General features: G+C 42.8%; 1 protein-coding gene across 2 annotated transcripts in view; it reads left to right on the top strand.

The window, feature by feature from the left end:
- The window catches only part of CORO6 (coronin 6), a 186727-nt gene that overhangs the window by 79585 nt on the left and 90835 nt on the right, over nucleotides 1-16307 (top strand). For both annotated transcript variants that reach the window (XM_088477773.1, XM_088477772.1), the window contains exon 2: nucleotides 2994-3201. In XM_088477773.1, the coding sequence (XP_088333899.1) occupies nucleotides 3004-3201 (198 nt within the window). In that variant the 5' untranslated portion in view covers nucleotides 2994-3003. The remainder of the gene's footprint in view (nucleotides 1-2993; nucleotides 3202-16307) is intronic.

The following is a 16307-nucleotide window of genomic DNA, read 5'->3' as shown; positions in this document are numbered from 1 at the left end:
CATGGGCAGTCTGCCGTGGCACCTCAGCTGTTTGTAAGGCGGTCACGTGGTCTTCTTCCACACCTTTTTTAGGTTCTATGCCTTCGATACCTTTGCCTATCAGGATGCTTCATTTGGATGCAGAATACTCCTCTCAGCTCAGGAGTGTCCCCACACTTGAATACTGCATCCCCATGGTATCCCTGTGGATCCCTATGGACCCTGAAGAAGAAATTAGTTGTGGTAAAACTTACCTTCGTTAACCCTCTTTCTTCGAAGTCCATAGTGTCCACAGGTCGCCCGTCCTGACGCCCTGGTCTCTCTGGGTTGGGTTTCCTGGTCACCAGTCTCCGTCTCCCTAGTATATGAGTGTGATTCTTCTGTGTACCAGTCTCCCTTCTCTCTTTCCTCCTTCTGCCTTGGGCTTGTTATAAAACTGAATTTCCTCAGGCTTAGGGGAGGGGTATAGGGGGAAGGACCAGGGCATTCTGGGAGCTAAAAAGCTTGACTGTCTGGTGTTCGAACGGTTCTTAACCACGACCTACACCCCATGGTATCCCTGTGGACCCTATGGACTTTGAAGAAAGAGAGTTAAAGAAAGTAAGTGTTACCATAACTCTCTTTCTTTTTTTTTTTAGATCTTTAAGGTCAAATGTCACATCATGTGACCTTGAAATGTAGAAGTCAGTTTTTAAATATAAAACTATTTTTTATGAAAACTATGGTACCTTTGCGTGATAGAACTTTCACGATGTCTAACCAGCCGCAAACACTCCAGCTCTCCTGATACGCAGAGGGCTCTCATGCTGCATACGAGGTCACAATGGCTAATTTATGCATGCCCATGTACCGGCGTTCATATAATAAGCCACACCTGTGTTTTTCTGACCAGTAATAATATTTGGAGTTCAGTAAATTCAATTCTGGCTAGAGCGTAATCATGCCTGGATGCCACTTCATGGCATCCCAGAATTTGATTCCTATCTTATCTGTAGAAATACACATTCATTCCTAAAATCTATATTGCTAGGTTCACCTCCCACCATCGATCTTCCTATTCCCCAATTCATGCATACGGCAGACCTAAGTGTCCAGCTTTTACTGTTGTTAATATTATTGCAAAGAACTATCTTTCCCTCAAAAGTTTTTGCTAAACATTTGCCTTTGTTTTTTGTAATGTAGGTGTTTTTAGCATGATGCATGTTTTGTTTACTTTGTTTTGTTTGTCACAAAAAATACCATGTCAGGTGTGTTTGTGGGGGTGTCACAACATTAAATAGGTCAGGAACAGCGGTAGTAGAGGTGTGAGATGGTAGATATAAGGAGAAGGGACGATGCAAAACCGACCACATGCCCTGCAATATCGGCACTGATAAAGGGGACTGACCTCACATTACAGCATTTGTGTCCCCCAAAGTGACCCTGATGCCTGTTGAACCAAACAGGGTATGTTCAAAAGGCATCTAAAAGATGATTGTCGTCATCCTATATGTGAGGTTCTCTGCAGCCACACTAACAGAGCCCAGTGATCCAGCTGCTCAACTTGTGCTCTGTATGGCTGGATCTAATCCAATTTGATCTACATGTGGACACATACTGTAGCTCTGTATGATAGACCTGAGCAACAAGATCGTCCCTTCTGTGGTCACCTTTACTGTGTTGGACAGAACTGATATTTCTTCTTTGAAGACCAGTCACTGTTGTCTCTTATGTGTTAAGCAATTTTATTTTACTGCTTACTTTTTTTTTCAACTCAATTTTTCTTTATTGAAGCATAACAGATATACAACATAAAATTTTAAATAAGCACATTCACTTGTGGGTATAACAAATTACAGAATAATAACCATTGTCCATTATTCAAACATATTAAATTATCAGCACATTACACAATGGGTATGAATAAAATATAAATAAATTGGTGTGAGCCTGGGTCCGCAACCATCAGTTCTTAACCATAAACCAGACAGTACTAAGGGATATCGGGGGTCTTGTTCACAAACACGTGTCTCGTACCAAAGTGTATTTCTGAAACATTTCCATATCTGTTCTTTTAGCGTCTGTGTAGCTTTCCCAAGTCTCGAAAAATTTCTCTGTAAATCTTTCTTTCTGTAGCGAGGCCTCCAACCATTCCATTCGGAAAATATTAAAAAGTTTTCCCAAAAATAGGGAAAGTGTGGGAGCTGTGGGTTGTAGCCATACTTGTAGAATACATTTTTTCGCCACAGCCGATATAATTAATAATTTCCGAACCCCCTGTGCCATTCTGGTATCTGCAGGCGTAATACCCAATATTGCCCATTCAGGAGTCAAGGGTAAACAATTTACCAAATGTCTATTAACATAGTTCCCTATGTCCAGAATCTCCGTATTATTGGACATCCCCATAGGCAGTGCATTAATTCAGCCCTACTGTATGTGCGCCACATCTAAGGCACGAGGGATACTCTAACAACCCCATAATATATCTGCGATGGGGAGATAGATATGTCCTGTGCAGTATATTCAGGAAAAACTCTGTATTTGATGTTGCAGTTATATACGCCACATTTTTCGTGTGGACATTAATAATGGATTAGCTCGAATTGACACAGGTATCTCATTATCATGCAAATGTAAAAAACTAATGATAGCAATGTCATCTAGGAAAGCCGTTTCCAACATAGTATTCGCATATAGATTTTTGTTGTGTATCCAATCTTTTAGGTAACGTAGGTGAGCGGCATGGCTGTAAGCAGTAATGTTGGGTAGATTAATGCCACCATTAGATCTACAGTATGTTGCTGGAGTTTTATAAGTCCAATTCTTGCTCTCCAATATTTCACCTCTTTCATGCAAGTTATACTGTGTTTTATTCCTGGCTCTGCACCATCTTCTGGCTGGATGTAACAGCATTTAATGTTCATATCCTCTTGTTACATTTGTCAATTAGTAAATATTAGATTTCATAAATGTGCAAAACTTATGTAGAGCATCACAGAATATAATTGTATTCCTTCCTCTTCTTCTTCCAGTATTTCCACAATGAGCCGAAGAGTGGTGCGCCAGAGCAAATTCCGTCACATTTTCGGCCAACCAGTTAAAGCTGACCAAATGTATGAAGACATCCGGGTATCTAAGATAACCTGGGACAGCTCCTTCTGTGTTGTGAATCCTAAATTCTTGGCCATCATTGTGGAGTCTAGTGGTGGAGGGGCCTTTATGGTGTTACCATTATCTAAGGTAAGTTCTCACAGAATGCAATGCTAATTAAAAATTACATGATCATTATAAAAAAGTTATTATGGGGACATTTTTTTGTTGTGCAAAATGGTCTCAAGTCTTACTGTTTTCTTATTGAAGCAGCAGCTGTTTTTAGCTGTACACTGTGTATTACAGATGTGTCCACATACAACTTACTTCCTTACGTGTTAAATAGACCTTCCAGTCGTACCATGCCGTGACTCGGTAACGTTGAGCATCTTTCAAATGCATCCTGTTCGCACAGCCACAGTGTCACAGCCGATGACACTGTAACGTGGCATTTCGCATGCAGATACGCCCACACTCGCACACAGAATTTAGGCATGTCGCATATCATTTTAATCAGCAGAAGCTGCTTGTGTGTCCTATTTGCATCACTGTGCGAAGAAGACTCATTCAAAGGTATAAAGTTGCTTCGGGTTTCATGTCGCTCAGGCATTACATTTTAATGTGACTTGTAGCACACGGAGGTAAGATGTATGTGGACACATCTGTATGGGCTGTGTGTCGACATGCCAACTGTTGATATCCTGGCAATGTTGACATTTGTCTTCACGTCAGTGTACGTCAATGTTGACATTAGGCATATTGACCTCCGGTCCATATGAACATTCTGAGTGCCAATGTTTTGTACCACACCCATTTGCACCAGCCCCATCCTTGGTGCAAGAATTGTGATTGACATTGGACCTCTGCATACACTTACCTCTGAATAGCCCATGCCTCCATCAACACACCAATAGAACACCTATCCTACTGTATGTGTGAACATCCCATTGCAGACCATTAATACCCACTCAGTCACAAGTGAAGATGTGGCTGAAAAGCGTACAACTCTGTATGACTCTGTATGGCCTGTAATTGGTTTTAGTTACTTATGCAGGCCCCTGTGCATGTGCAGTCTGCTAAAGACTGTGAGCTCCATACGCAGCCGGAATTGCCTGCAACTCTGAATCAAGCCCTTTGTCATTTACATTGCCTCTTAAGAAACATTACCATTATTATAATATTAAAATCAATATCAAAAGTTACAGAAAACAAAGAAAATCATGTTGTTTGTTTCTATGATGTCATCTATTGTTGTGGTTTCCTTTTATAAATATAGAATTTAAAAAAAAAAAATCCTCTTTCAAAAATAAATAAATAAATAAAGCAGATTTGCCAGGGTTCCAGCTCAGGATATTAGCAGTACCCCGTCTTGAATTACAGAAATGTATAACTCTATGGAACATCATCTTGGGCATGAGAGTTACATCAAGAGTATGCCACTATGAGGTCCATGTGGGGGCTCAAAACTTTTTACCCTTATTTGAAGAGCAGGACGTAATGGCTGCATAAATATTTGTCCTGGCATGGGTACCGCCATGTGCACTGTAGAATCTAGACACCATTTACAATGATAGGGACAATACTTATAAAGTAAGCAATGACGTACCGTACCAACCAGATTAGAAGGTGATCACCACTGACCACCCATAGACAATATAATAGGTTATTGAATGAATTGTACTAATCTTCCACCATGACACAAGACAAGGCAATGTCTCACTTTTTATACTGCACTGGATTTCCATGTATGAGACTTGGCTACACTGCAAGGCTCCCACCAGGGTTGGGATTTGAACTTAGAACTTTAACTATTTATAGCAAGCTTACTGAAGAGGAACAAGCTCAGAAATTACTTGTGGGCAGCTAAAACTGGCAGAAGCCATTTCCAAGAGAAATGAAGTCCCAGTGCTAACCAATCATCCTTGAACTTACAGAGTATTCCCACCAGATAACTTCTTTCTTCAGCTGCTTAGTATGGGCACTTGTCATCCAAGTACATTAACAGCAAGAGACAAGTACTCGCCAGTCCAAGTGTGTAGTCTCTGTGAGGAATGCTTGGCATTGCGGGACTCCTGTTACAATTCAGTTGTGTGCACGCTATTAATACTGTATCCTATTTCTTGTTCCAGTTCTCTGCAGGGAAGTGTGTGAGTTATTACCTCATTCTGTATTCTGTACCACAGCGCTGATCTGATGAAGCTTGCTGCACAAAGAAAGTAACTTAACTTTGTTATATGGGACATAATTTAGATTTTATCCAAGGCCAGTGCCATTGTGCCTTCCCTGTAGCAACCAAACAATGTGTGTGAGAGCCTTACTTTTCTCTAGCTTTAATGTCAAGCACTATTATCCAGATGCTTGGCTTGCTGCAAAATCTTTCATTACACTGCAAATCAAAATTACATCTGTAGACATCTCAGCCAGGGTTTATAAAGCCGCTGTAGCTAAATGCATGATAAAATCTCATTGTCCATTTTGAGTATGCTCTCATCTCAAAATCTGGAAACAGAAAATAATAACGATACTGGACTTTATTATGTCTCATGTTTTTCATGGTCTCTGAACAAAAAAATAAAAACATCCAAGAGACATAAAGCAAACAATTTATATATAATAACAAAAAGGCTTTACAGTATAGATATTCCGACAGGATTTGTGCAGTAGAAGTAATTTTTATATAGAACATTAAGTTGCTGAGTAGTGACCAGGACAGTCTTCTAACAAGGTCAAAACAGTGTTTTCTTTTAAACTTTGCAGTTTTAGGCATAAATAATAGTCAGGAGCAAATGCAGGATTTGGAAGGGGGGTTTCCGTATGTATATATAAACCGCCCTACCCCGACCCCGCACAAATAAATATATATATATATATATATATGTACATAGATACAAATACACTTACATACAAGAAAAATATACCCCACAGGTGAGGTGGCACTATTTACACTTCAGAAGAAATGTAGCAAAAAAAAAAAGAAAAGATAAATACTGATTAAATCCCTTTTTCAAATGTGTTCCACGATGATCAGGAATTGTGTGATCCTTTCAAATGTTATTCATATATTCCTCAGATTTTCATATTATGTAGTTATGTGCAAAACAACAAGCAAAAGTAGTACTCGTATAGCATATATATACATGTAATTATTCGGAGTCACTTATACACGTTGCTCTAACTGATTGATATATGTTGTACCCTACTCACAAGTAATGGAGCGGGACAAAACCCGTAGCAGTTGCTTTAATTCCCCGATCCAGATAATTCATTTGCAAGTAGATTCACTCCAAATAATGTCAAAATACTTTATAATATAGACGATAATAGTAGCGTACCCTACTTACAATAGAAGATCTTGGATTCAGACACATCAAGGTTTCTTTGTAACTTATCTATTCTTATTCTCCAACCATATTATTCCTGCCCTCAATATCGGGTATCAATATGTTACGGGAAGAATGTGTTTAAAAATAGAGCTAATAACCTTGTATGTATCAAATGTTCTAATGGACAAAAGTACATATAGGTATAACAAAAACTCCAAATAAATGAAAAGACAATCTCTCTATAGTGTCAATCTAAAAAGGGCATTCTGAGTAGCTGAAAAAAATCCCGTATATAACCTTTGAAGTGATGATAAAAGTCCGGACCTTCCTTCTTAGGTATATATTGGTTCAAAATGTCCCAAATAGAAAGAAACCCCTTACCAACGCGTTTCGATTTCTTAAAAATCTTTGTCAAGGTATAAGGGGTCATTCATACGATATCCTTTATATGCTGCCTGTTAATTATAAACAGAAAGTACCTGTGCTGCTAGTTAGTAAACTCATCCCCTGCAATGTTTATTCCAAAAGTGTCCCATTAGTTGCAATGCCGGCGTATCCATTTATGCTTGCTTCTCCATCTCGATCCACATGGGATTGGGTTGAACCAATGAACCGTGCGGCCGGCGGTAATTCATACTGATTCCTGTGGAAGAATGGGTCAAAATCACACCTGAGCAATGCATGCTACTAGATTCTCCATACAGAAGGCGTCTTGAAGCTGTAATTTCCAACAAAGGCTTTTGTACAAAGTATTAAATACATTTCAGTAAGCGTGTTCAATACTTTTTCCCTGTGTCATTTCACATTATTACACATAACCTAATTTATGGACATCTATGGTTTGATTTCTATGCATGTGTGGATTGCATGGTTTGTTGCTGACATTTGGTGAAAAATTCATTACAATAGCCCCATTACAAATATATGTACTGGAAAAAATTTTTATGTATTCAATACTTATTTTACCTGCTGTGTGTGTATGTATGTATGTATATATATATATATATATATATATATATAATATATGTGTGTGTGTGTGTGTATAGACCTAGAAGGATACTGGTCGGTGATTTGGTGTCAATACACCATCAATATTATCCATATAAAGCCCTGTGAGTGCCACTATATTGCTTTCCACATACAAGATTATGTTTGGAGGTACCCAGGGCTAATCATCCAGGATACAGACGGTGTCAGGTCCTGAAGAAATTTTTGTAATAAAAATGAAACGTTGACCTGACACACGTGTATACAGGTTAATGATTTGGTGTTAGTACACCGTCTGTATCCTGGATGATTAGCCCTGCGAGTGCCACTACTGTATTTTGGATTGATTGTATCTTGTGGCTGGAGGCACCGAGGCAAGCTGCTATTCTATTCCAATTGAGGGATAAGCTCCCTCCACGGGAGAGGAAAACAAGACCAGAACATTCTGCAGTTACAATAGAAGTTTGGAATTCCGGGTTTTCTGGGCTGCAGAGCTCAAAGTGGAGGTATGGAACTCCTTATTTTCCAGGTTGCCCGGAGGCAGCAGGTAGTCAGCAGCACAGGAAGGGTTTAAAGCTCTCACACAACTGTTGCTCGTTGGCCTGATGCTGAGTAGCAGCCAGGAACTAGGGACATAGGCCCTCATTCAGAGCCACTCGCTAGCGGCAGTACGCTCGTTCCGAGCGATGTTCGCACATCTGCGCATGCGTACGGTTTTTAGTACGCATGCGCGAACCAGTCAGTGCGGCCGAAAATCGTTGGTACGCAATATAGCGAGGGCCTGCTATTTTGAGTGACAGAATGAGGCGTATGTGGGTGGTAACAGGGGAAGGTGCTTGAAAACGGGGAGTGGAGATCCGAACGCAGGCGTGCTTAAAGGTCAAAACGGGCGTTTTAAGGGAGTGCATAATTAATACAGCAGCGTCATTGACCATGTCACTTGGTTTTTTTTAACTCAGAACTGCTCGCAAAATAGCGGTTGAAAACACCAACCACAAGAATAGCGAGCAGTTCATACGCTGTACGATGTACTCGATTAATCTAATAAATAGCGGACATGACGTATGGTGCGTGCGGCCAGGGGGCGTTTTTATCAAATAAACGAGCGTATGTTTTGCTCGCTCGTTCAGACTTAGAGGTGGGAACAGACTGCAATTTGCGAACGGATCATTTGAATAGCCACCCCTTGTTTTTGAACGAACGACCACAAATAGCGAACGGCTCTGAATCAGGCCCATAGTGTTGTAGTGCCAGGGTCCAAGGGCTATGCTGGGAGAGCATGCCCAAATTGTGGCTGCAAGCCACTGCTGAATGAATAGCACAAGGAGTGCTAAGACTTTTATGTTTGTTTATTTATTTTATGTTATGTGCCTGTATGTGTAACGGCGTAAACTCACGTATGCTAAGGTGCAGTGTCTGCTACCATTAAAAAAGACACTGCTTTACCAATTACCTGCCTGTCTGGAGTCCTCATTTCAATACCCCGTGTTACAATATCTATATATAGATATATATCTATATATCTATAATATATATACAGCAACAAATGGGAATGGCACTCCAGGTCTTTTACCAAGATAGAAAAAACTGTATTTAAATCATCACAGAACACAGTCGACATTTCGGTGCTGCAACAGCACCTTTGCCAAGACAAGTACTATTAGCTAAACCGCTAAATACTACAGCAACTTTGTGGCAACAGTTTGGGGTAGGCCCTTTTCTATTCCAACATGACTGTGCCCCTGTACTCAAAGCAAGGACTATAAAGACATGGTTTGATGAGTTTGGTGTGGAAGAACTTGACTGGCCCGCACAGAGCCCTGACCTCAACCACATCGAGCACCTTTGGAATGAACTGGAAATGAGATTACAAGCCAGGCCTTCTCGTCCAACATCAGTGCCTGACCTCATAAATTCTCTACAGAATGAATGAGCACAAATTCCCACAGAAACACTCCACAATCTTGTGGAAAATCTTCAAAGAAGAGTGGAATCTGTTATAGCTGCAAAAGGGGGACCAACTCCATATTAAAGTATATGTATTTGAATACAATGTCAATACAGTCCCTGTTGGTGTAAAGGTCAGGTGTCCGTATACTTTTGTCCATATATTGTATGTTACATATATTCTGATTGTTGCGGAGAGACAGAGGGCGGATGAACCCCAGTGCTAAAGAGGGTGTGTGGCCAGTTATGGGGGCGTGGCTATGCCCTTGTTGGCATATTGTGGATTGCTAATATGCATGTAGAAATGGGGCCATTGCTCCACCTCTCTAATTGACCTGGGCCCCCGTTTGGACCCCCCAACAAGCCTGGGCCCGGGTAAACTGTACCTGCCCCACACTCCCTCTTGGTGCTCCTGCTTGGTGTGAATGATTAGAACCATTATCCAATTTGGTCAAACTCAGAGCCACCTCTGGCATGACTGGGAATTATTAGTGCGCCCATAAGAAAACATGCACACAGGGCAAAGTGATGATCCACTTTTAGCTTCTGGCTGCATTTACCAATGTGATAATTATCTAATCCAGGGGTCGCCAAACTGTGCGACGTAGCACCCTGGGGTGCCTCAGGACACTTGCAGGGGTGCCTCAGGTTGGTGGTCAAGCACCAAATCAAATTCTTTATTGTCTATGTAATGTAGATATGTGGACAAACAGAAGCGCAAACCTGTCCACCTCCACATAACTGAGCCTAAGGATGACATGTAAGCACAGTTTACTTAACTTTTCTACTTCACTAAATTTTTTTCTGAATTTCTCAATAACAAACTTTTGGCTTAGGGGTGCCGTGAAAACAATGCTGATACTCTAGGGCGCCGTGATTCAAAAAAGTTTGGGACACACGTTGCAATATCAGATCAGGTGCCCAATTTCATCTGCAATATGGCATTTTGTGTGTGCTCACTATAAGTCACTCTCTCCAATAATGACTAACACTGCCTCCAAAGAAATAAAAAGGGTGTTTTCATTCTTTCTAACAAAACAACTTCATTTTCAAATGTTTTCTCCTGTACAAAATATAGTTAGAGAAGGAAAATGTTGTGATTAGTTTTAGAGTAGATTGCTTTTGAAGAAGATGGCCAGAAGAGCAGCGATATTTCCAGCTTGTAGCTGCCACAAGTTGATGTAACTGCAGATGATTTAAAATTAATATTTTTCTATGTACTCTGTTTATACTAGAGATGTGCGCCAACCCCCGTGTTTTGGTTTTGGATCTGGATCTCCCCTGGTTTTGGATCTGGATTGTTTTTGCCAAAACCTCACCTCCGTGTTTTGTTTTTCGGTTTTGGTTTTGGATCTGGATTTTTTCTTAAAAAATAATAAAAACAGCTAAAATCACATAAAATGGGCCTGTATTTGTTCCTACAGTATTATTAACCTCAAAAACATTTATTTCCACTCGTTTCTAGTCAATTTTGACCACTTCACAGCTCACTATATTGTTTTCATCCAGTTTAGGTCCAAAATTTGCACCAGGCTAGCTGGTTGACTAAGCTATGTGGCAGCAGTGGCTGGCACAAAAATGTGGCAGTTCAACTTCCAACATGGCACATCAGGAAACAAATGTTTTTATTATTCAAGAGAGGCCTGAGGGAGTTGGAGTATGTATGTAGTTGAAGGCAGGGCAGGGACAGGAAGGGTTGATTGGTAGTAAATTTAATTTCATTTTTTTATTCCAAAGTAAATTTTTGAGTGAGAAGGGGAGGGGAGGAGGCATTTACAAAAAAATATATTACTCATTCACATCAGTCCTTGCCCCAGAAGAATCCTTGAGCGCCATGCCTGCTGCTAGGAGTGGATTTTCTCATGCCAGAAAGGGACCCGGAAGACCTCTAGTAGTGCTTTCCACATGAAAAAGCATTTCCCAACCTGTACAGGGACATTAAAAAAACATAGCACAAAGATATTAAGGGGTAAATTTAATTTACTAAAGTGAGAGTTTTTAGAAGTACGTTTTAGAAGTGAAGTTGCCCATAGCAACCAATAAGATGCTACTTAACATCACCTTCTAGAAGATAATAGCTAGAATCGGATTATATTCCATGGGCAAGCAACATCACTTCTAAAACTCACTTTTAAAAACTCTCACTTTACTAAATTAAAATTATCCCTTAAGGTCTTACATTGTGTCTTTCTTGAGAATCCTGCGCCAACTTCTGCTGCTAGGAGTGGATTTTCATCCCAGAAGGGGATCAGGAAGACTGCTTTCCAAAACAATTGACTGTAAAATAATCCTTTGCAAAGTGTCCACATTGAACATTTCCCAACCTGTACAGGGACATAAAAAAACAAAGTTAGTGGCCTCAAAGTGCCACTTAACCAGCACAGATATGTGGACAAGCGTATAAGCGTAAGATCTATGATTTAAGGCAGGGGTAGCCAACCCTGGTCCTCGAGAGCTACCAACAGTGCATGTTTTCCAGGTCTCCTCACAACTTTAATAATTAACTCCACCTCTTTATCCTTTCAAATGTGGTACTGAGTAATACCCCTTTCTCTTTCATCCACTAGGGGACACTGGAGGTGCTTACGCTGGGGTATAGAGGCATGGATAACTGGAGCCGGCACTTTAAATAATTTAGAAGTGTGAAGCTCCTCCCCCTCTATGCCCCATCAGCCCCCAGTTTAGAAAATGTGCCCTTTGGAGCTGGTCACAATCTGCTGTGATCCAGCAATACATTTATTATTTTTTATAGGTTTTTTTTTTATTTTATACATCTTTTACATACTGTAGGTACCCTTCGTCACCTCTTCAAAGGTGGGGTCTGGGTACCTGGCACCCTGTGTTATTAGAAGCAGGAAGGAGTGCACAGTGCTTACATTAAAAGCACTGACAGCTCCTTATTGCCACAGCAAGTGCTGAAGCCGATTGCAGAGAGAGACCTCAGTGGGGACACGCAGTGAGTATCAGCGCTGCACGTCCCCCGGCTCCCACCCCGCTACCTAGCGCTATCTCTGCACTTAGTAAGAAGTGCCTGCGCTGGGTTAGGAAGAGTAGCGCTACAGCGCGGCTTCCTGCTTCTCCCTCTCCCCACTGACAACACTCGAGTAGCGCGGAGGGGGAGGATATTATGAGCAGCCATCTTTGAAGCCCTCGAGGCAGAAAAGGGGGCGGAGCTTAGGCAGCGCGGGCTCTCTCTCCTCTAAGCGGCAAGCGGCTGTGTAAAACAGCGTGGCTGCCATTTGTTATTTCTAATGCTGCATCTCTCCTTCAAACAGGAAGTGTGTAGTTTTTTAACAGGATCCTTGGCAAAGGATTACACAGAAGGCTGACCTGACTGCATCCCTGGTACAGAGGCTGTGAGTATCACTGGGGTGTAAGCAGGGATTCTGATCTGTGGGAAGGGAGTGGGGTGTACTCCTCCTGTGTGTCCCAAACCAGCCTTCTGTTTATTCTGTTATTCTGTCTATACTCTGTCCTTCTGTGTGGAGTGACTGTGTGTATCCATGTCAAACAGAACTAAAGCTTCTCAAAAAATGTTTGTCTGTTCAAAGTGTAACAACAAATTAACCAAGCCGCATGCCGCTGGGTCCACGTTATGTGATGCTTGTTTAGCAATGGATCCATCTATGGCTATTACTGCCTCACCTACGCCTACATGGGCCGCTGACATGGTAGGAGTTATGTCAGACTTAGCGTCAGAGTTAGCTGAGGCACGTAAGTCTCAACCTCCCTGGGTGGCGGGGCTAACCAAGTCTCTAGACACCTTGGTAAAAGGTTATGGATACAGCGGCATCTGCACCCTCCACTTCCTGCCAGAGACCGACACAAAAGCGTACTCTGATGACTGTTCTCCAGTCAGAGGAGTCGGACGAAGAATTTTTCGCTATGGAGGATACCGAAGAAGGGGAATTGGAGGAAGCTTTACAGGAAGATACCCCTCAGGAGTTAGAGTCAACCTCTCCCGGGGTGGAATCTCTAATTTTGGCGGTCAGAAGGACCCTGAATTTACCTGAGGATATAATTCCTGCACCACAGGAGCTTGAATTGTTTCAAGAACAACCTAAGAGCTCTGCGGTTTTTCCGTTCTCACAGCAACTTCAGCAACAGCTCTCGTGCCTGGAAACAGCCGGATAAGCGGTTCCAGATTCCGCAACGGTTTTCGTCTAGCTACCCTTTTCCATCATCCATGATGGAGAAGTGGGAAACACCTCCTCCAGTAGATGCGTCTGTCTCTCAAAGAAAACAGCACTCCCAGTACCAGGAGCTACAGTACTAAAAGATCCGTCGGATCGTAAGTTGGAGACAACGCTAAGATCTATTTATACTGCAGCGGGTGCTCAACTTAGGCCCACCCTGGTTAATGCTTGGGTTAACAAAGCGGTGGTTTGCTGGGCTGACCAGTTGGTTACAGGTTTGGACTCTGGTACTTCCAGAGCAGAGTTACGTCTACTAGCAGAACACATACGTGAGTCTGCAGTTTACATGGGAGAAGCTTCTAAAGATATCAGTCAGATTAGTGCTCGCATATCTGCTTCGGCGATTTCGGGCCGCAGAGCCCTCTGGCTGCGCGCTTGGCAAGCAGACGCAGAATCCAAGCGTGCTGTGGAGGGTTTACCATTCAATGGCGATATGCTCTTTGGCCCGGAATTAGACAAATGGATATCCCAGGTCACGGGGGGTAAGTCTTCCTTGCTCCCATCAACTACACCGGCTCCCAGAAAAGCTTACACAGGACCTTCGTTTCATTCCTTTCGTGCGCCACATTCCTTTCGTGGTAGAGCCAGAGGGGCTCCATCCCAAGCAAGAGGCGGCAGAGGTAAAGGCCGCCCACACACAGTTGCACGCAGACAGGAGCCTAAGCCAGCTGAAAAACAGGTGGCATGACGGTCTTCCGTCCCACCTGGGACCACCTTCAGTGGGTGCCCAGCTGCAAGGATTTCAACATGTTTGGAACCAGACGTCTCCGGAACCGTGGATCCGCAAACTAATTTCCCTGGGGTACCGAATAGACTTCGAGGCCCCCCCTCCGCCTCGGTTCTTCACTACAAGTCTGCCAATACCTGCAGACAAGGCCAGAGTTCTACAGGAGGCTATCCAGTCTCTAGTAGTATCATCTGTGCTCGTTCCAGTTCTTGAACCTCAAGTCATTGAACCTGTATTTGAAGATGTATCGATTCAAAATGGAGTCTCTGCAGTCCGTTATTGCGAGCTTGGAACCAGGAGAGTTCCTATTATCCCTGGATATCAAGGATGCCTATCTCCACGTTCCCATCTGGGAACCACACCAAGCCTTTCTGCGTTTCGCCATATTGAAGGATCATTATCAGTTTCGGGCATTGCCGTTCAGGTTATCCTCAGCTCCCCGCATCTTCACCAAACTCATGTCAGTCATGATTGCTCTCCTTCGGTCATCGGGAGTGAACATTGGGCTTCATTCAGACCCACTTGCAAGCGGCTGTCCGCTCGCAAGTGGGTCGATGGTGTGCACTGCGCATGCGCACGACGGAAGGAGCTCCGTCATGCGCATGCGCCAGACGCGACAAGCGAAGGACTTTCCTTCGCTCGTTGTGTCTGATCAAAGGGGGCGTGCTGTCGATGTTTATTGGGCATGCCGGGGGCGTGCCTGCCAGATGTAGGCGTTGCCAGATGTAGACGCCTACCGTCAGAAGCCGGCCCCACTGACATCACTAGTGATGTCAGTGGGAGTGATTTTGGCTCTGATAGAGCCAAAATCACTCCAGGGCTTGTGGTCGAAAACCCCGACCACAGGCTTCTGGTCGCACTGGCGATGGTCGAGACCATCGCGACCATCATCCTGCACGCTCGTATGTGCTGTGGGTGGTGACCCACAGCTATACGAGCGTCCAGGAGGACGCGCCATTTTTATGGAGGACGGCCCTCATTCCGAGCAAGCGCTCTGCTCAGAGCGTCCGGCTCTGAATGAGGGCCATAATCCCTTATTTGGACGACCTGTTACTCAAGGCGCAATCGGTATCTCTTCTTACAAGTCATGCCCTACTGACATATCAGACTCTAACCCAACATGGTTGGATAATCAACTTCAAGAAATCAAATCTCAATCCATCCCAGAGGCTCCTGTTTCTGGGCATGATCTTAGATACGGCATCACAGAGGATCTTTCTTCCACTAGACAAAGCCCGGGATATCCGGTTGTTAGTTCAGCTGGTCCTCAGGCCAAAGAAGGTGTCCCTCCTTCTTTGTCTGCGTCTCCTGGGAAAGATGGTAGCTGCTTTCGAGGCACTACAGTTTGGCCGCTTCCACTCCAGGGAGGAAACCGGAGTACCCGGAGGAAACCCATGCAAGCACAGGGAGAATATACAAACTCCACACAGTTAGGGCCTTAGTGGGAGTCGAACCCAGGACCTCAGTGCTGTGAGGCAGTAACGCTAACCATTACACCATCTGTGCTGCCCCAATTTGCTCCTAAATGCCAGAAAACAGATGAAAATGGTTGTCAGACAAGTTTTTTAAATGTTTGATCTAAACAATTTGTTCAAACAACAGTTTTTGATCTAAACAATTTGTTCAAACAACAGTTTTTGTCCATTTTCCCGCGTTTGGGAGCAAATTCCTGATTGTCATTTGCTTTCATACCTTACCAGATTTTCATTCCAACCAATCAACTAGTTGGATGGTTGGACTGAAAATCTTTGTGTGTATGCAGACTAAAGCTGGCCACACACTAGACCAACTTTCATCCAACCAGCCAACTAGTTGATTGGTTGGAATGAAAATCTGGTAAGGTATGAAAGCAAATGACAATCAGAAATTTGCTCCCAAACACGGGAAAATGGACAAAAACTGTTGTTTAAACAAATTGTTTAGATCACACATTTAACAAACTTGTCTGAACGACCATTTACATCTGTTTTCTGGCATTTAGGAGCAAATTGCTGATCATCATTTACTCCCATTCCTTACCAGATTTTCAATCCAACCAATCAACAAGTTGGCTGGTTGGACAGATAATCTTTAGAT

The sequence above is a fragment of the Taudactylus pleione genome, unplaced genomic scaffold, assembly GCF_031769625.1.
Source record: "Taudactylus pleione unplaced genomic scaffold, aTauple2 ptg000203l, whole genome shotgun sequence".
NCBI classification, from domain to species: Eukaryota; Metazoa; Chordata; class Amphibia; order Anura; family Myobatrachidae; genus Taudactylus; species Taudactylus pleione.
This window is presented reverse-complemented; position numbering and strand designations above follow the sequence as displayed.